The sequence below is a fragment of the Temnothorax longispinosus genome, chromosome 5 (genome assembly GCF_030848805.1).
Source record: "Temnothorax longispinosus isolate EJ_2023e chromosome 5, Tlon_JGU_v1, whole genome shotgun sequence".
NCBI lineage: Eukaryota > Metazoa > Arthropoda > Insecta > Hymenoptera > Formicidae > Temnothorax > Temnothorax longispinosus.
In genome coordinates this window covers 16,909,523-16,934,640 of record NC_092362.1, presented here as the reverse complement: position 1 = coordinate 16,934,640, position 25,118 = coordinate 16,909,523, and the positions used below count along the sequence as shown (strand labels likewise).

General features: G+C 42.9%; 2 protein-coding genes across 2 annotated transcripts in view; one reads left to right on the top strand and one right to left on the bottom strand.

The window, feature by feature from the left end:
- Window positions 1-1,741: 1,741 nt before the first annotated feature.
- Window positions 1,742-25,118, bottom strand: part of Ance-3 (angiotensin-converting enzyme Ance-3) — a 48,527-nt gene continuing 25,150 nt past the window's right edge. The window contains exons 11-13 of the mRNA XM_071777874.1: window positions 14,570-14,713; window positions 5,624-5,790; window positions 1,742-2,283 (exon numbers count right to left, since the gene is read on the bottom strand). Of these exons, the coding sequence (XP_071633975.1) occupies window positions 2,138-2,283; window positions 5,624-5,790; window positions 14,570-14,713 (457 nt within the window). The 3' untranslated portion in view covers window positions 1,742-2,137. The remainder of the gene's footprint in view (window positions 2,284-5,623; window positions 5,791-14,569; window positions 14,714-25,118) is intronic.
- Window positions 14,720-21,565, top strand: LOC139812783 (uncharacterized). The gene is made up of 2 exons (XM_071777875.1): window positions 14,720-19,105; window positions 19,995-21,565. The coding sequence occupies exons 1-2, from the start codon at window positions 19,094-19,096 to the stop codon at window positions 21,162-21,164; spliced, it is 1,182 nt and encodes a 393-aa protein (XP_071633976.1). The 5' UTR covers window positions 14,720-19,093; the 3' UTR covers window positions 21,165-21,565.

The window sequence follows — 25,118 nt, the reverse complement described above, 5'->3', positions numbered from 1 at the left end:
AAGCGCTATCCCAGAATGAATTAAAATTGCGTATTCGCGTCGTTTCAGTTAATAGAATCGCCGTGTCTTCTCCGCGACAGGAAGCGCGGACTTAGCTCGCGGCGCGAATTACCTCTCGATTATGCAAGGGAGGAATAATTGCACGCTATGTCGTTAATTCGACGAGTTGATCAGTCGCGAATCGCGAAAATGCGAGAAATCAATCTGCGCCGTGCCAGAAGATATGAAACTCTCGCGCGACCGGTATTGAAATCAAATATTCCGCTTTCGTCGTCGTCGTCGGGGTATATTATGCGCAAGATGGTGTGCTTCGTGTCCGCCGCGTGAAATGATAAGATCAGAAATATTTCCGGTCGCGCGCGCGATGAAATGCGTGCACGTTCGATGATGATGCAAGACGTTTCTTTTTGCCCGACGCGGTCGATTTCCGCGTCTTCTCATTACGCAAGACGGGCGGACCAGTTTTCTGGACAGCAGGGACCACCTTTGTGCAATTACGGGTACGTTTCAGTGGCGTGCCTTTGCAAAACAATAATGGCATTTCTTACACGTGAAAGCTGACGTCCTACGCGTCGGCGCATGCTGCAATGAAAAATCGGATGAGAGAGCGGCCGTGAAACAAAAGGGTTTAATAAGAGCCCCCCCCCATTGTTGTGTTTGTATCCAAGATTAATATTCATGCGTCTAATTTTACGGTCTTCGAGAAAGTGGATGCTATCTTCGCGAAGACATCTGTTCGTTACAAATCTGAATCATATGCATTTTATTAAAATTATTAATTGCTAAAATTCCTTATTAAAGTTTATTGAGATTTTTATGACTGGATACTTTAAATATTCAGTGTTATAAAATCTTTAGTATTCAGGCATATCATTCACCGTAATTTAGAAGAATGCGATCGAAGCGAATCGTGTAATTGTATATACGTTTATACGCTATTTATCGAGATCGTCTCGGTAATCGTTATTCGCATTCACGACCTGCTAATGCCGAAGCGAACGAAAATGCGCATGATACGTGAGGTACGGTAGTTAAAAGGATTGAGCGATCTAATGGTGGCGGTAAAAGATGCAATAAAATAGTAAGGGATAAGGTGGTCCGATTCAGTTTACCGGTAATTTGACAGCAAAAGCGCGATTTCACCTGGTACGATTTCGCCGGCTTTCAATTACGCAAGTTAAGGGAGCCGTCCGGCGTGGCTTTTGTCGTCGAGCAGCTTTTGTGCGTGCCATTCGAGAGGATTCCTCTTTCTTTCGCGAATATAAAATATCCTTCCTTTATTCCTTCCGTACGTCGACGCGAAAGTCAAGTATGCCGTTTAACGAGCTCTCTTAATGTGACGGTTCCGGGCCGAAAAAAAATATTTCGGCCCATTTGTGCTGAAAAAGTAGCGTTGTAGAATGCGTGACGATGCCGAGCCTCGATTTTGCAATCCTGTTAGAAGAACCGGAACGTACAGAGTCAGATACTTAGAAAATGAAACTGTTCGTAAAAATGACGTAATATCGGACAATCGAGCGTTTCAGCGAATATTCCGACGCATTTTTTTTACAACAGTATAGGTATAATTTTATTTGGTCAACCACAACAGTGCTAATAGTTACAGGGCGTGAATCATGAGCCGTTCAAGTTTATGAAATGATTTATGCATTTACACCCACGCACAATACATACGTTTTCATGCACGCTTTATATTCTTAATTGTAATACTGCGTATAATATTATAGCATGACATATAATATAATATATAGTAATAAATGTTTAATATTAATAGTATTACAATTATACAGATCTACGTAATAATAATATTTGTAAATTGACAGTGTGACCTTTTTACATCACGTAAAGCGTGCAGCTTGACACATACACACACACGCTTGACAAGAGTGTACTTTAAAGTACTTGTATTACTTGGCAGTAACGATTATTATTTTGCCATCAACCGACCAGATATATTCGGGCGAATAATTTCACTATTTTCAAGATTTATTCAGTGATGTTATAGGAATATGATTTGGTGTATTTTGGCAGATGACGCGTAATCGGTATAACGAGCTCTCCCTAAATTCATTATCATTGCTCGATGATGAATCGGCTACTTGTTGTCGAATTGTTCAATAGAGGGTTGTTGATGCGTTCAATAGAGCGTTGATACAATCCAAAGAATCATCATGGTTCCTGTCGCGATCCAAGACGTGGAGATGGATATGCCGCCGTTGTAGAAGCCGCTACCGTAAACCTGCAGGCCCGCGGTCTCTATGCTCCTTTTGCAAAAGTCTCCGTCTATGTAACAAATTAACATACTATTAAATTACATAATTATATCACTTTTTTTAGATTATTGAAAGTGGTCAACGGAACCCAGCTCGCATTTTACTCGCGTCACGATCGATTGATTAAAATCGCTGCTCTAACGGATAAAAAAAAGAATAATGAAACCTGCATTTATCGAAATAGCAGCTAAGATATTCTCTCGATCGTCCAAAGTGAGCGTGCTACGGAGATCGCGCGATCGATTCGCCGGGAAGGGGCGAAGGGGAGGAAACGGGCCGTTCTAAAATCCCGTAATCGAGATCGACAGGAGCAGGAAGGAGAGAATCTCGCGGCGAGTAAAGGAAACCACACTGGCGGAGGGGTCAGTCTACCTTTCCCTTCGTGGCTTTGTTTCTTCGCGGTTTTGCGGACATTTTTCGGCGAATTCATCAGTATCGCTTTTTCGCTGGAATCACGTGTCGTCGTTCCGCTTGATTTGCTCGTGCATTTAAGGGGGCTTGCGGCGCCGAGCTATCTCGGGTCTCTCGCTAGATAGCGATTTCTTGCGGGTTTAATCAGTTGTGGCTACGTCGATGGAAGGTGGCACGGGGAGTGGAAACGCTACTTAATAATAATATGTACCTCGTTATCTCGTCATCGAGCACAATGCGCCGATATTACTTCATTCAGTTCAGTTCGCATAACGTATTAACGCGATTTTTCTTATCCAATGCGCCACGATCGCTCCGAGAAATTACCGATCGTTTTTATGATTAAGTGTTACTGGAAAAATTTAATAACATCAATCTACTCGAGTGAAATACGATAGGATAATTGGTGGCTCACGGCCGCAAAGTGCACAGACGGAATATATCCACCGATTCTTTTAAAGATGAAGTGATCTATCTCTCAATTATTTGCGGCTACGTTCCTGCTCTCGGTGCGCGTGTATAGGCCGTACTTTTACTTATTTATATATGTACATACAACGAAGCGACGTATCAAATAATACCTGATCCAACTGTTCCTTTCAATCTCTTTGCACGTAACGGTACTTAAAACCGCTTAGAGAAATTATTATCATTCGCTCGATCGAGAGCTTTGCTCTTTGTTTTTTCCGTTACATCGTACGTGCATTAACCGCGGTGCGTAACCGGGAGACGTTACCGGGCGAAACGAGAACGAAGATCGAATGAAAGTGAAATTATATGACTGGCGTTCCATGATTTTTTTTTCTTATCGCGCTGTTACGTGTACGAGTCTCCGCGTACATCTGCTCCTTCCATCGGAATTCATCTCCCGAGAAGGAAGCCCCTCCTGCCGCTTAAACGCGCTAAATAACCGTTTTGCTAGAGCAAACGCAGATTTATGCACCGCATTTGTCCGTCGCGTTTCGTCCGGCTGTTTTGGTTGAAAATATTGACAAGGCGTGCGCGCAGCGTTATGCAAGACGGACTCTGCACGCGTCCGCGGCGCGCCGGCGCTCGAATTCAGGTTAAGCTAACGATACTAATATACGTTGCCTGCATAACGCTTGCAATCAAGTAAAACGAACTTCTGCAATGCAAATTGGTTGTCCAAAGCGACTCTCTAACATTACGCTGTGTCTTTTCACTTTCCGCGGCTGGACATGACGAATATTCCTACCATGACTAATCCGTCTTCCTATTTCGTGATTTGCATTTTCCTTTACGGCGCACTACAAGATATACCGTATACCTCGCGGAGAAAAAGTCAGTTTCCTCGGCCGAACGCGCGCTCAACATATAGATATCTTAATTTAGAGATCTGCTCTTTCGGGGAAAGGTGTATGTTCTCCCAGAATTACTTCCTGTAACGAAATCCCGTGTAACTGGATCGATCGCCCCCGGCTGGTGGGGAACCTCATTACATAATATTGCGTAGTCGAATTGGATTTCTCGATCACGCGTGCCCTGCTCCCGATTGACGTGAACGCGATGTTCGCTCTCACGCGAGAAGAAACGAAGCTCGCGCGCGCGCGCGCGCGCGAGTCTGATGCCGGCATGCACACGTGCACGTGTGCGAATCTCGATCTCGCCTCTTCGCAAATTCGCAAACGGATGGATGAATGCATCGGGGAGTTCTTACGGCGCGCGATAGAAACGAGAGTGCGGTCGTCGAGCCTGTCTCACGATTCTCCTATCGCTCTCTTTCTCTTTTCTTCTTTAAGTATACGTCGCTATATTTATCCTTTCCTAGCTCTCTTTTCCTGGCGGCCTTTTCCTCGTTTCACACTCCGCTTTCGCAATTTTCCAGTCCCACGGGGCCAGAACTTTACAATCGACCTCCTCTCCCGACGGCGGGGGCCCTGCGCGCCGTCTCTCTGCGTTTTATCGCGGAAATAGCGCGAACGTTTCGCTATCGTTTCGTTATCGGGAAAAAAAGACATGCCTCGGCGTTTCACGAAGGCAAGAAAAGACCGCCGGCGGCCGGATAATTCGCGTTGCTGGCATTCGCGCGCGTGCTCTTCCGTCAACGGCGCGGTGGTCACCGCGCGCGGATTTCTTCGCGTTCTCTTCTCTCTTTTTTCTCTCCTTCCAGGAGAGTCGAATTCCTCGCAGCTTCGCGGAATGCGATATCGTTCCTCATTATCGCCACGATCGATCTTGTCGAGGTCCTTGTCCGTTTTCCCTTTCGTTCGTCGGGGATGTCGACACTTCTTGATTTATTACGCATACATAACGGTTTTACTTTATTTAAGAGAATTCATAACTTATTCCGCTCGAAGTGCTCCGCTATGCTTGCGAAACGCACCGGCGTAATTTATGGGATGAGCGCGGGGCACGATGTATATATCCGAGTTCTTCCACGTGTAACGGTTTTTTATATAACGCGCGACCGCGGTGACCGGCGCGTCAAGAATTTGGCAAGATGCATGCTCTTCGCTAGGTGCAGGCCGTTAATCTCAATAATTTCACCGTATTATGGACACACACATACACGTACCACACAAACAAACATACACACACACAGCGGATCGTAATTCACAAGTCGAATGTCGTCATACAATGAACATTTGTAACGTTCGCCAGTAAAGTAGCACGTGGGAACTGCAACCTTCAATCTGTTACAGTAGGAAATTGCATAATTTGTAGCAAGTTACGTCGAAAGGAATCGCGTCGCACTACGCCGGCTCCACAACGTCACCTGAATCGATCTCCAGTGGTATCCGGCCGTTGTAACATTTATCTTTAATTAGGGGTATAAGCGTGACGTACGACGTCGCCGTAAATCAACGCGCGGAAAGTGTCGCAACGGCCGAAAAAGAGAATGGGTTTAAATCCTGTAAATTTAAACGAGCGGTCTATCTCTTTCCCCTCCCTGCTCCCCCCGCTCTTTCTCTCTTTACCGTATGACCAGCCGACCACTTCGCCCGTTCTCAAATTCTCGGTCCTCAACCAGTCCTCTAATGGCCGGAAGTACTCCCTAAGAGCGGATCCGTCTAATCTGAACTCGCCGGTGGCTTCTCGCAGCGTTTCCTGCCACGGGATGGACGAGCCCCTCTCCATCAATCTCCTGCGAATCAAAACAATTCGTTAGTTTGCGGCACTCCATCGAATCTTCTATAATGAAATTTTGCTATCAATTGGAACACTAGAACTCGTTGAAACTGGAATATTTTTCTGGAAAGAGATACAAACGTAGAGCTTTCTGTGATCTTTAAAACAATATCCCGCAAAATACCTATATAGTAGTCCGGAAGCAGCTCTTTAAACAGTTGCTAAGATTAAAATTGTCGGTAGTCTTTACCGGATTATTTTAATGTAAATATTTTCAATGAAATTATTTAAACGAGAGTAAGACTATTCGCTTGTGAGTGGCGAGAGCATGTGTAAGAATGCGCGGTACTTTTTGCTCTATTCAGCGGGAATCGCTGTTCGCGAGGTCGTTAGACAAACGGAATGCACAGACCGCGCCGCGCCGTCGAGAAAAAGAGATTACGCGCCGTATAAAGCGATTACATAAGGGATAATCTCGACGATTTCTGCAGGTGGATATTATTCGGTATACGCGTGCATAGAGTAGCGTGGCGCTACGAGGTATTTACGACTCGGCATTCTTTCATTGCCGGACGTGCTTTTCGCGCGGAAACGCGGTGACGTAGAAAAGAAAGGATAACACGGAATCAAGGTGGCGAACCAACGACACGCAGTGCATAACGAGAGACGTGATTTAATAACGCGCGATTTTATAACTCCGCCCGCGCCGTCACGATTCCACGGCTCTATCTATCAGGATCATATCATATTTCTAATTTGTGCTCCGCGCCTGACTCCGTCGAACGTCATAATCCATTCGACAAACCGTTTCCGACGCGATTTTAATCTGCGTGGGGCGATACATTTCGCGTTATGGCAGCGCGGAATGCCGTCGCAAAATTTATTGCGGTGCGCCGCCGCGCCGTTTGGAATTCCATGAACAATTTATGCCAACGTCGACGTCGTATCTTCGACAAGTATGAGTTACTTAACTGATATAGCCATATTATCGGTCCGTATGTCTCCATTTCAGATACTTTATTCTAGACATTGACATATCTTCCCGACGATATTTTTCGTTGTCACCTCTTAATCTGAACTAAAATATATATATATATATATATATATATATATATATATATATATATATATATATATAAAATAGGTTGGCCAATAAGTCCGTGCGGTTTTTTACTTATAAATGTTACTTATAAATAACCGCACGGACTTATTGGCCAACCCAATATATAACTGGAAAAATATTTCCGAAAGCAGTATAAGTTATATGGAAATATGTCATAAATATTTTAAGATCGATTTAATTTCTTATTTTACGAGCTTCGTTTTCCTCGTAGCACGATAAACAAACTTTGCTTGAAACGCATGCATTTGAGACTATAATATCGCACGTTTCAATTTATAGGTCACAACTTGAAAGCGACGTCGGCGTCGCAGACTTTCCAGAGTGAAAAAAATCCAGATGCTTTTTATTCTCGGTTTTTTTCTTAATCTGCGAGATAAAAACACAATCTCCCCCTGGAGCAGTAAAAGGATACAAACATCCGTTACAACATTTCTGTCTCGCCGCTCTTCCAAAATTAATTGATACGCAAATTTAATCGGAGAAGCGAGACAATATGCCTCAACACGGCCGGGACGATTGATGGCAAATGAATTCAGATTAGGCCATCGACACTGTCGGATGATCGAACGATCTTCGTCTGCGCCCGATTTAAGATTAAAACGACTTTAAAGGCGACGCTCCGCGGTGCCTGAGAACTGGTGCACGATGCCGACGGAGGTGACTGTTTAGACGCGCGGCGATTACGCAACGGTGGCGACGGTATCCCGCGCTGATCGCGCGGCCTCTCAGATCGATCCAGTGGATCAACGGCGAACTCTCGCAACTTTTCCTTTATGCATAATCACGGCGTATCGCGGCATCGTTATAGCGCAACGTTCGCTAAATGGATTAACAGGCTTTTAACTTCGACCCAACTTTTTTAAAAGAATTTTGCGGGCATATAAAATGTTGCCGCGTTCAATTCCTTTTATTCGACTCGCTACATGTTTACAACGGTAAATTTTTGCGTATATCTTTATATAGTCACGATTTATGGAATCAGGAATAATCGATGTACTACTGTGTATTGTAATAATTTGATAAATAAATTGATGTATAGGAGATTATTCAGAGAAATTACTTATATATCTTTAGTTAACCATATACCTCTGATTAACATGTTGATTGTATATTCCAGTCTCAAAGAAACTTAGTTTGCTGCATGCGTTCAATATATGTCCGCGAAACCAGGTCGTGCGAGAGAGATTAATCTCGACAATTATTTACGTATCCACGAGCATTTCAGGGCTAAATTCGTGAATTAATTACATCACGGCAGTCTATCGAGAAATTGCGGTGATTTCACGTTATCAGAAGGTGCAATCGACGGATAATGTCAATTGCAATCGCGGCGCCGGCGTTACGAGAGAGAAAGAGGGATACGAGCTCCTCACTGACATCAATTCCACCGTCAATCCGTTTCCGGTTACTCGCGCATGAAATAAGAAAAATATTCGTGCACCCACCACGCCTCTTGTGGAGGAGAACTTTTCGGAAAAATTTTCGATTGGTCAAAACATTTCGACACATCTCGAGAAGCCCGATCTCTCTCTCTTCGTTACTCCCTCTCTCTCTCACTCTCTTTCAGCCTTCGGCCGTAATTTATATCGATCACATAATTTCCGGTGTTCGGCACGTAGGCGAAATCGGTACTTTCCTGCCGACGATGCATTTCGTAACGCCGAGATGCTGCGAGGAGGCGAACGTTTTGCCGATGTGGTGTATCAACAAACAGGTGCATAAACTCATCGCGAAAGTATAATAAACAACAGTAAGCGTCTGACTGAATTACTTAATTCGGGAATAATTAATTCAAGAATACTTGATTCGAGATAGGTGAAACCTTTTATAAAATTTATCGTTGCATTTAATAATATTCTTGTAATTAATTGTATCTATAAAAATAGACTTTTATCTCATAGTTGGAATATTTAGAATTTTTGAAGCACCGCATTTAAACGTATAGCGTTTTTATAAGATGCACTCTATCATGATAATAATGAGAAGTGAGAAAGAAAGGAAGATGTAAAAAAATACAATAGGTATTACAAAATATTTAAATTAAAAACAGTGTTTTTATACGTAATTTTGTAAGATAAATTTTTATTAATTTTTATTGCTTTCGAGATGAACACTGGAGATTAAATAAGATGATTTATCATAGACAACAGAGACAGATTTCGGATTTTACGGAGAAATAAGCAATTGGACGGTGAAAGTATCGCTGAGGATCCACAATAACGGCAAATTACTGTAAACGTACGGATGTGTAACAGCGAGTTCAAACGGATATGATTGCGCTCTCATTGTCGGTCATTTAAATCACGTTTTGGTTTCTGCGATCGTGGGCAGGGGTGATTTTATGCATTCAGAAGGCTCCGAGGGAACAGTTACGCGGCAGTTACTCTCAATTGCATTCAAGGCGTAAATGTTGTACAGTATACCGCAAAACCTTTTTGCCGTTTGCTCGATCGCGGGGTAGCCACTTTCAAACGATTCCTTTCCGATCCTCCGCGTGATCGTCCGTGGCGTTCAAGGACGAAGTATCAATTTGCATTTGCGTTTAAATCACCATGTCGGTGTGTTAGCGAATGCATAAGTCAACCGTGATGTCGTATTTTGCAATTCAGAGAATCGATATGTGATCAAGTAACATTGATGAATATGAATATAGAATAGCAATAATATCAATGAATCCACTCATAATTTAATATAAAATAAATATAAAATGTAAATAAATAACACAATCTTTTGAATAATTCCAAGCGAGACCTTAATCTAAACCTTGACCAAAAAATTTATGTCACACTGTTTAAAGTTGCTAATTAAAAAGTGAAATAAGAAGATACCACGTCAATTAAGCTTTCATCAAAGGAGAATATAAATTCTCCAAATCCGGCATAAAAATCCGGTTAATAAAATGGAATAATCTTTACGACATTTTTGAGTACGCAGAAGAAAAATTATGTCGTATAGATATCAAAAATTAAAAATGACATGACAAGCGTAATTAGATTGAAGAAGCGCCGCAATCTACGAAATTTCCTCGCGTGTTGCTCGAAAAGTTATTCACAAAAGAGTTTGCAAGGCTGCACCCTTTCTGATTTCACAGACGAATACATCGCGTGCTCGATTATGCAAACGCGGCATCGATTTTGTTTGCGAATTTTTATTATTAAAATATCCGTTGTCGATGGCGATTCGCGCGAGTTCTTCATTCGCGTGTGACGCCCTCGAATCTCGGGCAGTGAAAACGGAAGTGTGACACGTAACAGCGCGTTGCACTCTCCCGAGCGTCGAGTCTCTTTCGCCGCGTTACGGACTCTCTCGCGCGTTCCTTTACGCGACACACGCACGCTATATTTCTGTTTTCTTTTTCTTCTTCTTTTTTATACCGCGTATACCGCGCTTTCGCAATCGGCGCGACGTCGCCGTCATCGCCGACACGCGCCGTAGAGCGAGTTCGAGATCGTCCTTCGATTGCTCATTGCAGGAAGTCGGCGCGATCTTGATCGATGAAATCGCGATCTTCGCACGGTAAACGATCTCTGGCTGATTTTCCGTTTGGACGCCGACAGTTCGCAACGTGCTACGCGATAGGCTCGTGTATCGACCGCAAGTCTGAGCAACGGGCGGACGATAAAAAAGCTGAGACACATTCGGAAACATTTTATTAACATAAATGTGATTTAAATTTATTATATCGCGACGCATTTATCATGAATCGTCGAGAGAATTGGAAATTCCCCGTTTCTTCACCCTTTTATACTCCTATCGTTCCCCGTTTGTTCACCGAGTGCTTGCAACAGTTAATCGAAATTTTGATCTATAAATCTCTTGCTCGAGTTTTACACATAATTTAATATTGCATTACGGCGTTCATATTGCAGTTTAAATTCTATATTCTATCGAGATTAGTTTGACCTCAACGAAAACTGCTTTATTGCAGGATGCCTCGGCAACTTGGCCGCCCGCCAAAAGAGATTTCGATCTACGAACCCACTTCCAAACGCGGAACAATCCTTATCGAGTTTCCGCTTGTGCCAAGAGGATCATGCAACTTTCCACGTCTATAAAACTTTGCCCGCGTTACGCCTGTAAATGTGCACGAACGAGTCCGCGGGCTCAGCCCGCGAGTGTGCATCGTAAAAGAGACGGGAACGTTTCTAACATAAATTATCACGTTAGAATAAAACTGTTGCCGCCCGATGCTTTTTGTCATTTTATGTAACTCTTTAACGCGAATGCGATTTCATAACGATGAAGGAAACACGGGCGTTTGAGCTAAGTGCGTATGTTATCTCGCTCCTTTTGCAGTAATAAATGGCGGAGTCCCGGGATTTCGCGCTTCTCGCAATTTTTATTACGTACGTGCGCGCGGGGAATCAATTTTTTATTATCTTACCTTTCGACACGTGCCGGAATTTAATCGCACGAAATATTTTGCGAGTCCACACGAAGGTCAGTTTAAAAAAATTATAAATTCTAATTAAATAATAAACATAAAGCTAATTTAACTGGTTTGCACTTTCGCAATTAATATATGAAAATTGCGTCTTCACATATTCGTTACTATATATTTCGTACTTAAATATGGAAATCGTATTACACGTTTCATGTATCGTTCATGTATTACTGCAAGAACTTTTACCCACGTAACCGGGTGGAGATTATATAAATATCGATGTGTGTAATATCAATATAGTACTTATTATAAACGCCCATGTTTTTGCAGTTTCGCCAGCTTTTTTTACCAGCTCGATTACGTGCGTCCGCCTTTCCGCGAACCAATTGTAAGATCCGCGTCTCGCCTTCCGTAAATGGTTATCAACACTCGTTATTATTTATCATTATCGGGATACTCTCGTCTTGATTAAATAAAATTGTAGAAGCGACGCAATCGCAATAATGTCGAGAGGACAAATGTCTGGTCGGCGCACCGGCGAAATTGCAGAACCGAGCGAAGATTTCCCTCTCGTTGACCCAAATAGTCCGCCGGATCGCTCGTCGAGAAGGCGACCGAGATCCGATCGCGGAGCGATCAGTGATATAATGCCACGCGCGAGGCGCGATCAATGAAATTCAATGTGGACCAGTCGCGGTGGATAACGACGAAGATTGTTTGGCTTGGCGTACGAGCAAGTGCAAGCGAGTTCTCCGTTAATAAAGGCGCCGTGTCAAAATTCGCGTGTGTGCACCGTAGAGAGACGGAGAGAGACGGAGGGGGACGATACGATCTTAACAATAAGCGTCATTACCGTGGCGCACGCATATTGCAACACGCGCCGGGAATCACGATCGCGCTCGCGTGCATAAATGTGCGCCCCGTAATCAACGACGCAAAACCGCAATCCGCGGCGCCGAACATTTGCGCGAAACCTCGAAGCCGCGTAAACATAAAAGACGCCACTTCGGCGCTAAAGACGACTACTTAGCATCACCTTTCTCGAGGCAGTTAGCTGTATTATTACGTGTTATATCACTGTGTGTATATTGTCTACATTTTAATTTTGTGATTTATTCAAACGCTCCAAAATGCGTGCTTTAGGCGCGCATTGTTCTCAACGGGAAGCTACACGAGACGCGACACAGTTTGTAGGAAAGGACGGTCGTTGGCAAATTTAACAATCTAAAACAATCTAAAAATAATTAAGATAACCAAAAGTAAATCCTTCCGTCAATGCTACGCTCTTTAATGAATTCAAGTCATAGTCAGTAGTTAGTGTCTACATTGGCGGAATTATTTGGAAGATATTCACACGAGAATAAACATCATAAAGATATACTCAGTTTATGAATGTCGAAATTGTCCTAGAGATTTCATGCTCCATATTCCAAATATAGTTGCGCGAGAAGCACGCAACGGACACGATTGTGCAAGCGAATAAATGCGAAGTTCAACTGGATGCTCCAGTGGCGATATAAAACTAAATTGTCGGACTCTAGGCGACCTAGTCTGAAATAAACTATAATTCGCTCTCGAAAATTCAATAGTTAAAATATATATATAATTTATATTTCTGATATAATTATGTTATACATATATAAACGCGGTTAGTGCGTGTATATGTGTGTCATTAACTCGCAGATTTACACTTTTTTAATTGATTCAGCGAGGTCACGAATAAAAATTACGTTGTCACGTTGTTTAATACGAGCACGTTGTATAATTTTTTAAAATATAGGAATTAATATTCCATCCGGATTTTAAATTAGTTGCGACGATCGCAAAATATCAGCCGACAAGGCGGGAGACGATCTTTCTTCGTTCTCTTTTCAGGAAGCTTCAGTTTCTGTATTTATCACGCGTGCATTAACTTGGCGTAAAAAATTCTAACCTTGAATCTTAAAATTATTCGGGGCCAAAATGTCAAGACCCCGAATGAGACATCGATCGAGTTTGCGGCCGCCCCGCCTTGCTGTAAAATTCCGTGAATTTCTGACATTTTGAGATGGCAATCCGGCTCCGATATATGGCCATCGGGTCAAGTCGAGTCAAGAACGTCTTGTTTGTGGAATTGGACATAATTAGCAAATTTTAAAAGTGAAATGGGCAATAAAAAACATAGCTACCTTTGGAAGCACCGTCTTTTTTTTTTACATTCGGTGACATTTTTGGCGCAATGCCGAGATTAGATGGCAACAAAATTAAGGAACCGAGAATTAACGATTTCACGCCTAACGTTAAACCTTGTAAAATTAATTAAATAAAATTAAGATATAGTCGTATTTATGTAACGCAGAATTTTAATTTTAAATGCGATCCTGACGCGTTGCTATCTATTTTAAAAAATATTGCAAATCGAAATTTTTAAAAAGTGCTTCGTATCGAGGAAAAAAACAATTAAAGCAATTAAAGGAATAGATAATGATGAAGTTGCAGTATTACTGAGCGTTTCCCTCATCCTGCTTCCTTTCTCTCGATATTGTGTCATTCTCCGTGATCTACATTTTTTTATTCGACCTAGATTACACTGCACTTTTTTTCAATTAAGATTTATATTTATTCAGATAATCTTTATCCTCTCAAACTGCGCGAAAATTTTAACGCAATCCCTGGTGTTCCTCAAATATCGTTATCTCAAATACGTGTCGCGTAAATTAAAAAATTCCGTGTCGACATCTTTTTTCAATTATACATAATTAACGTCCGTCGGCGTCATCGAATACAGTCAAACAAGTTACCGAGTTACGTATTCACCTGTGCATTTTACGAGGCTTTAATACAGCATTTAACTGGTACTTGTGCGTTTTTCTGCTTGCTTCGCGTATACCCGTCTCATGTCGCCTGCCGGACATTGAAATGGCTCGAACTAACGGCGCAGCTTTTTCAATCGTAAAAAAGACTTACTATGCAAGCGCGACGTGAGAAACGTTCGTTTTTTCCGCGTCTCGAGCATTTCCGTTTTGCGAGCGAATTCGGCGAAGCCGGCGACTAATGGTCGCGATCGATCTCGTCGCGTTCGCTTTCGTGTCGTAAAGAAACGCGCCGTTGGCGTTGCGAAAGCGTGCACACGGGGGGGTACATGTTGATTAAAAGCCGATTATTAAAAGATGCAAGTCTTTATGCCCGCACGTCCACTTTTCATACACAGCAGATTTGCGCAAGACGTGGCGTAAAAAATGACACAGTGACATTCCGGAGGCTTTTGATTTAAGTGCATGTTAATTTAATGGATTTTTCGAGTCTCACCCCAAGATTCTGCCGGCCTCGGGCTTTCTGTAAAAGTCGCATCTGTGCAGCGGCCTCCTCGGATTGTCGGGCCCGAACCTCTGTCCCGCAGCCTGGCACAGCGAACGATACAGTTGGAACTGCAGTACGCCAGCCACGAAATTCCTGTAAAATATGGGAGAAAGCTAATTAGCTTATATCATGCCTCTTACGCATATCTCGGCATACTTAATGAAGCGTTGAATCAGCCTTGTGTACGCGTACGAGAAGAAATATTGCAGCGCGTGGGGGCATTCTCGAAGAGCATAAAATATTCCTGGCAATACGAAAAAGTTGACGGTCATTCGTTACAACGAGCTTCCTTCTGTCACGCTTATTTAATTAACTGACTTTATAATACACAATACTGAGAGATATTATCGCGGCAATTGAAATGTACGTTAACAGAACGAGAAAATATAGAAAAAAGTTCGTGTAAGACGAAAATCATACAAATTTGATGATTATAAAATATATAAAAGAGATGGTATATTTTAATATAAATTATCATTATTCTAATTATACACACATATATATATATATATATATATATTATTTTTGCCTTTTATAAAGAATTTATATTTTATAAAGAATTAGAGAAAGGAATTATATCGAGCAATCTGATTATTTATTCATGACTGGTCTAGATTCAAGTCGCAGCGGTTCTAAAGCTAAACGATGCGGTGGTCATGTCCGGGTTGTCATTTTTCGTGAACCTTGAAGAGAGGCCTTCAAGGCCAGTGTCAATGAGGTCGGCGGGGTTACGGAGAATCTCGGTTTCTATGGACCTAGTAATATGACGGTAGAGACAGTACTCTCTCTCTTTCGCTTTCATCGGCGCGCGTAGACCGACATTGCTGTCAGGTAGGCTGTAGAGAAAGAGAGAGAGCGAGAGACAGGACGCTCGGCAATAAACCGGCGAGCATGCTGCGAACATTGCCGTTTCACCGAGAGACTCTTCATCGGCAACGACCTTTACGTAATACCATCCAGGCGATCCACCCGGGGGATCCGCCGCGGCTCGGAATTACCGGTCGTTATTCCGACACTTCCACTTTCCACGACTGGCGCGTCTCTCGCTCGCTGACCGGGTCTCCCGTCGTTTGAAAATACAGTGTCGTAACGCGCGTGACGTCCGTACATACGTATGTTGTATATATTGCGGCTATCAGAGCGCGCGTGAAGTCATCGACGAAATTAATGAAATCCACAATTTCCCAGGCTAAACGTATTTCAGGAAGGAACGGCCTATAAACACCCACGCCGACTATCCCGGATTCATTACTGTATGTTGAGAAACATAACTTTGCATCGGTTTTATAATCGAATTTTACAACCGGCGTGCAAATAGCCGCTCGTCTATTAATTATGATACTTTTGATTATATGGCGATCATTATTGCGCATCAATTTGCGTTTTGATGCAGATACAAAATTATGCGCGACAGATAATTATCGTAAGCCGAATTCAGAACGCGGCGGACAATCCGGTCAGGCGGCCGTGGAATATAAAATTCGGCATAAATTTTCTTGCGAAATTCGCCGCGGGAAGGTAGCCACCTGATTTCGCAGTTGCGGCTGCTTTTACTGGCAAATTTTTATCGATTAACCTTTCTTGTCTGCCCACACTTCACAGGTGGGCGAGCGCATCTAAATGACATCGCGGGAGAGACGCTTTAAAACGAGGCGTCGTATATCGATATTCAAGGGGAAAGAATCGTTCAGCGAAGAAACGCGATTGAATTGGGTTACATGGTTGAACGGAGTCGAGGTGAGGCCTTCGCCCTGAATGGCAGGCATCGTCAGGCAGTCTGGATCACTTTGATGCAGTTTTTCAGTCAGAAAAACGGTAGCCTCTTATGAGAAGCTTCATTAAAATCAGAGCGCTTCTCGTTAGTTTTAATTAATAGCCAGAAGAACGAGAGTGAATTCGAATATGACATAACGGAAGCAAATAAAAAATACAAATAGGGAAGAAGATATGCACTAAGAACATTTTTATGTAAATTCTTTTAATACTGTATTAATCTTATAATCAACATGTGCAGATCCTTAATTAATTCTTTGTAAAATAAATGCATTTTATATTGGAAGCTTACTCGTCGACTCATTGCACTTTCTCTCATTTTAATTCAAGTTCTATTATCTTTTCTAATAGAAAATCAGTCCTTTCTGTAAGTCAAATTATGAAACCACTTTCGAGAGCTTTTGTCTCCGATCCGTCACTGTTATATGACGAATTAAAGCGCGCGAAATTGTATCTCTCGATGGAAAAAGGAATCTCTTTTCCTCTTCCTTCATTCCGCATTGCGGAACACGTTCGCTTTCGCCCGTGAAAAAACAACTTGTAACCCCGTGCGTGGATTTCCGCGGTATCATTTGCTGGGTGGAGTTGATATAGTAATACCACACGGCGTTGTCGCGTAAGGTGATCACGTCCCGTAAACATCGACATACTTGGCCGCTTGCGAGGCGGAGGCGGAGGAGGAGGAAAACGGAACTTTACCGGCCGACCGTTGCGCGTTGGAGCGAGATCGTGACGTGGGACCGCGGGTCCCACGAAAGGGAGCAATGGGTGTACACCCACGAGATCGGCGGGAGATAAATTCTAGCCAAGTGCTGCGCGCCCCGTTTGTATGCGTCTGTATCTGTATGCATGTACGCTATTACGTGGCGCCGTTGCGAGGCGTTGGGCACCGCGTACGCGGGCGAGGTGAGGACGAAAACGGAACGGTAATGGCGAAAGGGAGAGAGGATGAATGACGACGTTGATCCGCGCGCGATTCGCGTGACCGTTGCAGTCGATCGCCACGAAAAATGACGTATTGAACGGCACGTAGCTGAAACATGCGTCACGTTGCGTCAGTGCGATCGGCGTATAGGTTTAGCGGGGAAAGATGATAGAAAATGAAAGGAAATTCTGTGCAATTCGAGAAACTGCTCTCGCTTTTAGTCATTTACCGAGTTAAATGTAAATTTCTCATTATTGAGGCTGAAATCAACTGAATATTCTTACTTTTTTCTTAACGAACAACTGAAATATATAACGAATTAAAAGACTTGAATATCTTGGGGAACCACGTGTGTCCCATAAATCTGAAATCATGACTGAAATAATAAAACAGAAGAAGTAACATTTCTACAGTATTTTAAGCTATTCGGAAGCGGCAGAGTGGAAAGCGGGAAATTTACAATGTCGAAGACATACAGAGGAGACCAGACGTAACACTGGAATGTGAATTATGCATTCTTGCGAACACGAAATTGTAGGAAAAGGATAGGAAATTAGTATAATTTGCTGACGGAGAAACTAGGTTGGTATATGTCAATGTCCTACGTATATAATATGTACTCGTATATAATGTATATAGGTAGCTTGTGTAATTTATCGTAGATCGATATGAAAAGAGCGTCGAAACAAAGATATATTAATGAAGTTCACTGAGAATATACAATTCTTCCATGTTCGCTAAGACAATAGATCGTGCATAGTTCATGGCAATAAAATACCAAGTTTCGCAAAACGCGCAATCGATGGTTTCGATGGTTGCGATTCAATCCCCCGGAAGGGTTTTGCCGATTTCCGTTCCAGTCGCGAGGTAACTCTACTTCGAGAAACTGCGACATGTGATGTAGTAAAAGTCGAAAGCTCGATTCGAGCGCACTTTAACTGCGAAACGGGGATAGTCCCAAGTTAGGAAAATTAATGGAACGTCGTCGGATGTAACACCAAAATCGACAAAACTTGATTTTCAACGAAATTTTATTTAACTCGTATCGACGTATAAATCTCTCCCGCGAGACATAAACGGCACGGTGACAGTCGACGAGGCAGCTCGCTGGATTGACGCGTTTCTACCCGATATATCCGTATCGGCTGACAGATTTGCCGGCAAACGGATCGTGACCCGTTCAAGCCGGATTCTCGGGTCGTTACGTGCGAAGAGGCGACTTTTCACGTACTGGGTTAATCTGGGCGTTTGCCCGAACTGGGAAGGCACGCGGACACGATCGATGTCCCGTCGGCAGCTTCCGACACCAAGGGGAGTCCACGGCGGTAACGATCGGTATGTCCGTCGTTTCCACAGAGAAAGTATCGTATAAAACCAAAGCGCAGCCAAGGTACCTTGCGAAGATATGCGACGAGAGGAAAAAAAAAAGAAGTCAAGCACTCGTACGAGCGGTCGACAAAGGAGGAAGAGAACGAAAACCCGTTCGTTGAAGAAGGAGAGGAGCGTTTTCTTCGCGACTCCGCGTATTCGTATAGGGGAGGGGGAGTGGGGCGTCTGTCCCAAAGGGGAGTGGTGGTCGCTCGGGACGGTGGGACCGCGTCGTCGTCATAGCTGAACAAAGAGGTGTAACGTGGGGGTATACGACTTGGGGCCCCGGACCCGACGGGCCCCCGGGTGGCGAAGGCGAAAGTGTGCCGCGTATATAAGGCCAGGAATCGACGGCAATCAGCATCCAGTTCACTCCTGGACGCACCCGGAACATCGCGAGAGCAAAAATGAAAATCCTGGTACGTCCACCGTCGTCGTAGTCGACACTTTTCGCTCGTCGATACCTTTCGCCCGGTCGTCGCGGAGACTCTTCGGGAAACTCGTCCGAGAAACCGTGTACCGAAGAGGTGCCCGAATAGATAAAGGGCACCTACGAAAAGTGAACGAGACGACGGAGAATCTCGGAATAATCGGGGGTGTGAATCGTTCGAGGGAGAATCCTCGTCGCGATAGATTCGAAAAAAACGCGTTAAGGGATTCCGCGAACAAGTTGCTCGAGAAGTGTTTTCTTTTTCTTTTTTTGACCGGACATTCCGCAATTTACCAACGTCGACGGTTACGCGATTCTTAAAGCAGTTTCACTTTATTGCGAAGTGAACGAATCGTCTTCATATTTAATACATTTTATCGCAGCATTTGGGTTCTATTTATGTCTAAGCCTTTGTTAGAGTTTGGAGAGGATATCTACTACATCGTGCGGTGATGTATATGTGCATTATAATTATATGGATCGGAATAGATTTTTATTGAAGCGCGAAGATGATACCTATGATATGTATCTATGAATATTTTAGATGATTCTAGAATATTCTAGACGAATATTCTAGATGAATATGAACATTTATCTAATTGTTCATATTCATCTAGAATATTATGTAAAACATACCTCGTATTAAATTCTTACGTTTTGCGACGATATCAGAGACACGCATGTGCGTTATTGCATACGTTATTAGTAGAAAGGTTCAACCTCGCGGATGCAATATTTTTGCAACCAGTTCTTCGATGTGCGTCATTCAGAGATTGCGTTGCGTCGACTGGCCGATCTCGATTGCGTTAATAAATCGTAACACTGACATTATTTTACACCGAGCGTGAGAGTAAACGACATTGCGTTTTTTTTTTCAGGTTTACGTGGCGGTTGCCACCCTCGTGGTTACGACAGTGCTGTCGGAGGAGACCGCGAAAGTCGAGAAATCGGCGGAGAAGTCCGAGAAGAAGCAAGAGAAGCGAGGCCTGCTTGGTCTTGGCTACGGTTACGGTTATGACGGCGGATACGATATCGGATCTGGCGGACACATCGGCCTTGATGTAGGCGGTGGATACGGCGGATACGGCGGACACGGCGGACACGGAGGATACGGAGGATACGGAGGATATATTGGCGGAGGATACATCGACGGTGGTCATGATCACCACGTAAAGACCGTGACCGTTGTGAAGAGCGTCGCCGTCCCCTACCCCGTGGAGAAACACGTCCCCTATCCGGTAGAAAAGCCGGTGCCAGTTCCCGTCAAAGTGCCCGTTCCGCAACCCTACCCCGTTGAGAAGCACGTGCCCTATCCAGTCAAGGTCCTCGTGAAGGTGCCCGTACACGTGCCCCAGCCCTATCCGGTGGAGAAGAAAGTTCCCTATCCGGTCCACGTACCGGTCGACCGTCCCTACCCGGTCAAGGTCTACGTACCGCAGCCGTATCCCGTTGAGAAACACATTCACGTACCGGTAAAAGTACCAGTGCCGCAGCCCTACCCCGTCGAGAAGCCAGTTCCAGTACCAGTGAAGGTCCCAGTCCACATACCTCAGCCCTACCCCGTCGAGAAGCTCGTCCCCTATCCCGTCAAAGTCCCGGTCGACCGTCCCATCCACGTTCCTGTGCCCAAGCCCTACCCCGTCCACATCGAGAAACCTGTCCCCTATCCCGTCGAGAAACCCGTTCCCTACCCCGTGAAAGTTCCGGTTGACAGGCCATATCCCGTTCATATCGAAAAGCATGTGCCAGTCCCGGTCAAAGTACCAGTACCTCAGCCATATCCGGTCGAGAAGCACATACCTTACCCCGTCGAGAGACCCGTGCCTGTAGCAGTCAAGGTCCCAGTTGACAGGCCGTACCCCGTTCACATCGAGAAACCTGTCCCCTACCCCGTGGAGAAGCCCGTCCCCTACCCTGTTAAAGTGCCGGTGGCTGTGCCCGTCCATCACGAGCAACATCACGGCGGTTACTACAGCGGTGGATACGGCGGTGGATACGGTGGTGGATACGATGGTGGATACGAGGGTGGCGACTACGGTCACCACTAATGTCGCTACCTCCCGGCTGGTTATCCATCGTCGTCGTGCAAGAAACCCCAGCCGCGACAACGACGGATAGCCGCGAGGACCTTGTCTTAGATTACGAAGGTTACCGATCCGAAACGTTGCCGTGCGGCGCAGCGATATCTGCCACTTTGTACCTGGATCGGAATCGAGGACGATCTCCGGTAGACGATCGCGTACCGGGCCATCGTACCTACGAATCCGATCGCAACGAGGACGCGGCACGGCGACGTGTGCCAGTTAGGAAGAACGAATGACCAGTAGGGATGTACTCGTCTTCAGCGATATTCGCTCGAGAGCAGCTCGCTTGTCTTACTTTTGTACCGATATTAGCAAAGTATATGTATTTTTGTACGGAAAATAAAATAAATATTAATGTAAAGTAATTGCGCATTAGTGTGTCTTATATGTGTAATCTACTCACTTTCCTTAGCTCCTATATATTTCCTTTTTTCTAAAAGGAAAAATAAAAAATTGAAAAAAAATAAAGAATTGATAAAAAAAAAACATGTGTTAAAAATGTGCGCAATTGTGGAATTTTTGACAACTTAATATATATGTACATGTTATATATATTATTATGTAATATTATGTACGTAATATATAGATTTAATATTAATATCGACTTAAAAAATGTATGAAAAATATAAAAATTAAAATTATTATTTATCAAGGAAAAATCTCGAGATTAATGCCAACTTTTCAAACTATCTTAGACCTCTGCTCTTTTCTATTCGTTATTGATAAATGTCATTGCATTCTATCGACAGTACGAAATTAAATGATGGTTGTCGACTCGGTTTGCGACGACAACGAATTTTCGCTAAATCAATAACCTTGTTCGTAATCTACTCTGCACCAGGGATCGGCAAAAAAATTTCCATTTTTTACTTTTTAATTATTATTTATGAAATCAGCAATAACAAATTAAATTTTTATAGAATCAGTAAATCAGTAATTGTTTTATATTATTGTTCTATTTTATCTTGTGTATAATATATAAATTTACCGATGCTTTAGAGGATATTAAATTAAAAGTTGATGTGCACAATAAAACCTTGAGGAAAATGCATATATAATACGGTATAATCAATGTTTAACTAAATTTATTACTTCGACCTTCATTATCCTATATTCTCAGAATTTCCCCCGGGAAACATGAAAATCTGAGTGAATTCCCATAGTGGGGGTTCTATTTTCCCCCGCAGAGAAGTTACCATCTTAATCTGAAAAACTAAACTTATGTAACGAAGCCAGGGAAAACATTTCCAAAGTTTGAGAAGCTCAATGAAAACATATTCGGATGTAATTAATACATTATTCACGCGTGTATGCTATCTTTCGTGATTTTAATTGTCATCGTTGCCGTGACCTTTTCGGTCAAATTTTCTCATAAAATTTTCAACGTTGCAAAGTATAAAATAACCATTCTCGAGCAGGAAGTGCTCGAGTAGCAATTTAACGAATCCACTTCATTGATTCTTACTAATATTCTTGTAAAAAAAATTTATGCGAGCTTTTAAATTTAAATATATAAATCTGACGGAGAATCTCCTTGCAAAACGCGAAGAGAAAAGAGAGAATAGAAGGTGTTCCGCTTCATCTCATTGTATCGATTTACGATGAACCGGCGCCGCATCGAAGGCGCAACGGAGTGAAGAAGCCCGAAAGGGCGAACGGAGCAGTCGATCTTCGATTATTCCTCGTTATCCCGGCCTTCGTTACCCAATCCTTGCCGCGTTTCGTTGCGGCAGAGGCTCCCCTGGCGCCCATCGCGGTACCGTTTGCCGGAGGTGAAGCCGATGCATCCGCGACTAATTTCTGCACGACCCACTTCGGTCGCGGAGCGGCGCGCACGTTGGCTTTGCCACTTGACTCACGACTTGAGGCAACGACTTACGTGCTCGTCTCCGCCGCTGCGAGCACGGGAACGGGTTACGCAATCGCGGCCATTAGCGCACGCGACGCCGAGGCTGAAAGTAAGAGTCTCTCCCCTTCGCCGTCGCCGAGAAAGATCGCGCGCTGCCGCGAAGTCTACTTCCCCTTTCGTCCGTTTTCCAGGCCCACCGGTGTCCTTTCGCTTCCTCTATCTGTCCCGCCGCACCTCTTCGCCTTGACTCGCGAAACCGTTCCATCTAAAGACAATTACGCGGAGCGAACGACGTCACACTGCCCTTCGTTAAAAAATATTGCGCTCCGCTAAGATCTTAAGATCACGAACGCCGTAGCGTAACGTGAGAAGGCTAGTAGCTTGTTTAAATGTCAGAGCTTTGACGGATTTTAAATTATATTCATGATTTATGGTTTTCTTCTCTTTATGTAAATTAAACAGCTCGTCTTCATTTTAATAAAAATTTAACTTGACATTTAATCACAACAAAAGATTAAATTTCCGATCGTTTGTGATTAGTATAATACTTATAATAAAAGAAGACAGATCAGCTCTCGTATGTAATTATGTTTATGAGTGTTCCTTGAAGAATTACGAAATTTAATTCAATAATTTGAATTAAGAAAATTTCATTTTTAAAATAAAATCGTGTTAACCAAACTAATAATTTAAATTTCGCCATCCTTATGTTTATCCTTCGCGGTTAGTAATTCTATTACGAAATTTCCTATCACCTAATCACTTAGAGTGAGAGGATCTCAAAGCCAGTTATTTGACATTTGGTGTGATATTCGTTTTAATTTGAAGCGAGCTGCCCACGCACGTTCGCATCGTTAAATGCCGCACTCAGAATCAAGAAATTAATTTCCACAGATATGCCGAATTTTAGAAGTTTAATAAAACTTTTAAACGTTAAAATTTAAATTCATTTAAATAATAAGGTTTTATTGTGTACGGTTGAACCATTATTTAATAGCGTAAAAATTCTTATATGAGTCGATCTTATCAGTCGTTAATGTTTAAGAAATTAAATTGAAGAATCGTACATTGAACGAGTGTCTTTGGAGAGAGTCTCACCAGAAGAAACGGTGTTTCTCTCAACTGCTTTCAACGACGGTAATCGGTAAAGCAGCTAGTCACTTTCACATTTGCTGATACAAAATTTAACACTTTCCTAATTAAATTAGTTTTTTTCATCAAGTTACACAAAATATTGAAGAGTTCAGTTCATGCTCTGGACAGCTTATACGAGATCTAATCTTTTAAAACTAATAACTTATTTGTTACACAAAAATAGAACTAATGCCTGAAAGCTACAATTTTGTTTAATTATTGTAACCCTGAAGCACAATGAGCATAATTTCAACGTTAAAATCCAATTTTCTTATTTCTTCATTTCGTGTCACTATCATGTGTGGATACCTTGAATCATTATGGTAAGCTTAATTATCTGGGACGTGAGAACTAATATCGACTGTAGTTACTGCAGATAATGTTAAAGCGGCAATTCGTACTCTAATATGCATTAAATTGCGTTGTGAGAACGTGATCTACGATAAACGAAAGTAATGACGCGAACGTATCATGATCCACTTTGTACTCTCGGTGATCGACATCTGCATAGGGGCGTTTTATTGTAATTGCTATCGTGAGCGACAATTTGTTGTAATTTTAGCACGGGATATAAACCGGGGTTATCAATAGTCACGATGCAGTTCAAAGTAAAATAACATTTGTACATACCTAAATCGTAAATAAGACGTGTATAGATTACCAATAATAGTAATTTATCGATTTTTGCATGTTTCTATTATCGCGCATTCTATTTTGCACGTTTTATATAATGTAATGCTATATCTTCGTGATTTATTGATTAAACGCAGTAATAATTATCGCGTTAGTGCCTTAAAATTAAGCGGAGACATAAAAAGGCAGAAGATTAAATAATAATTAAATATTATTAAAACAGTGTTATTTTTCCTGCTGCTTCTTCTGCCTTATATCCGCTAGAAAGTACGTATCTAATAACGGAGTGATCTCGAGAGTGA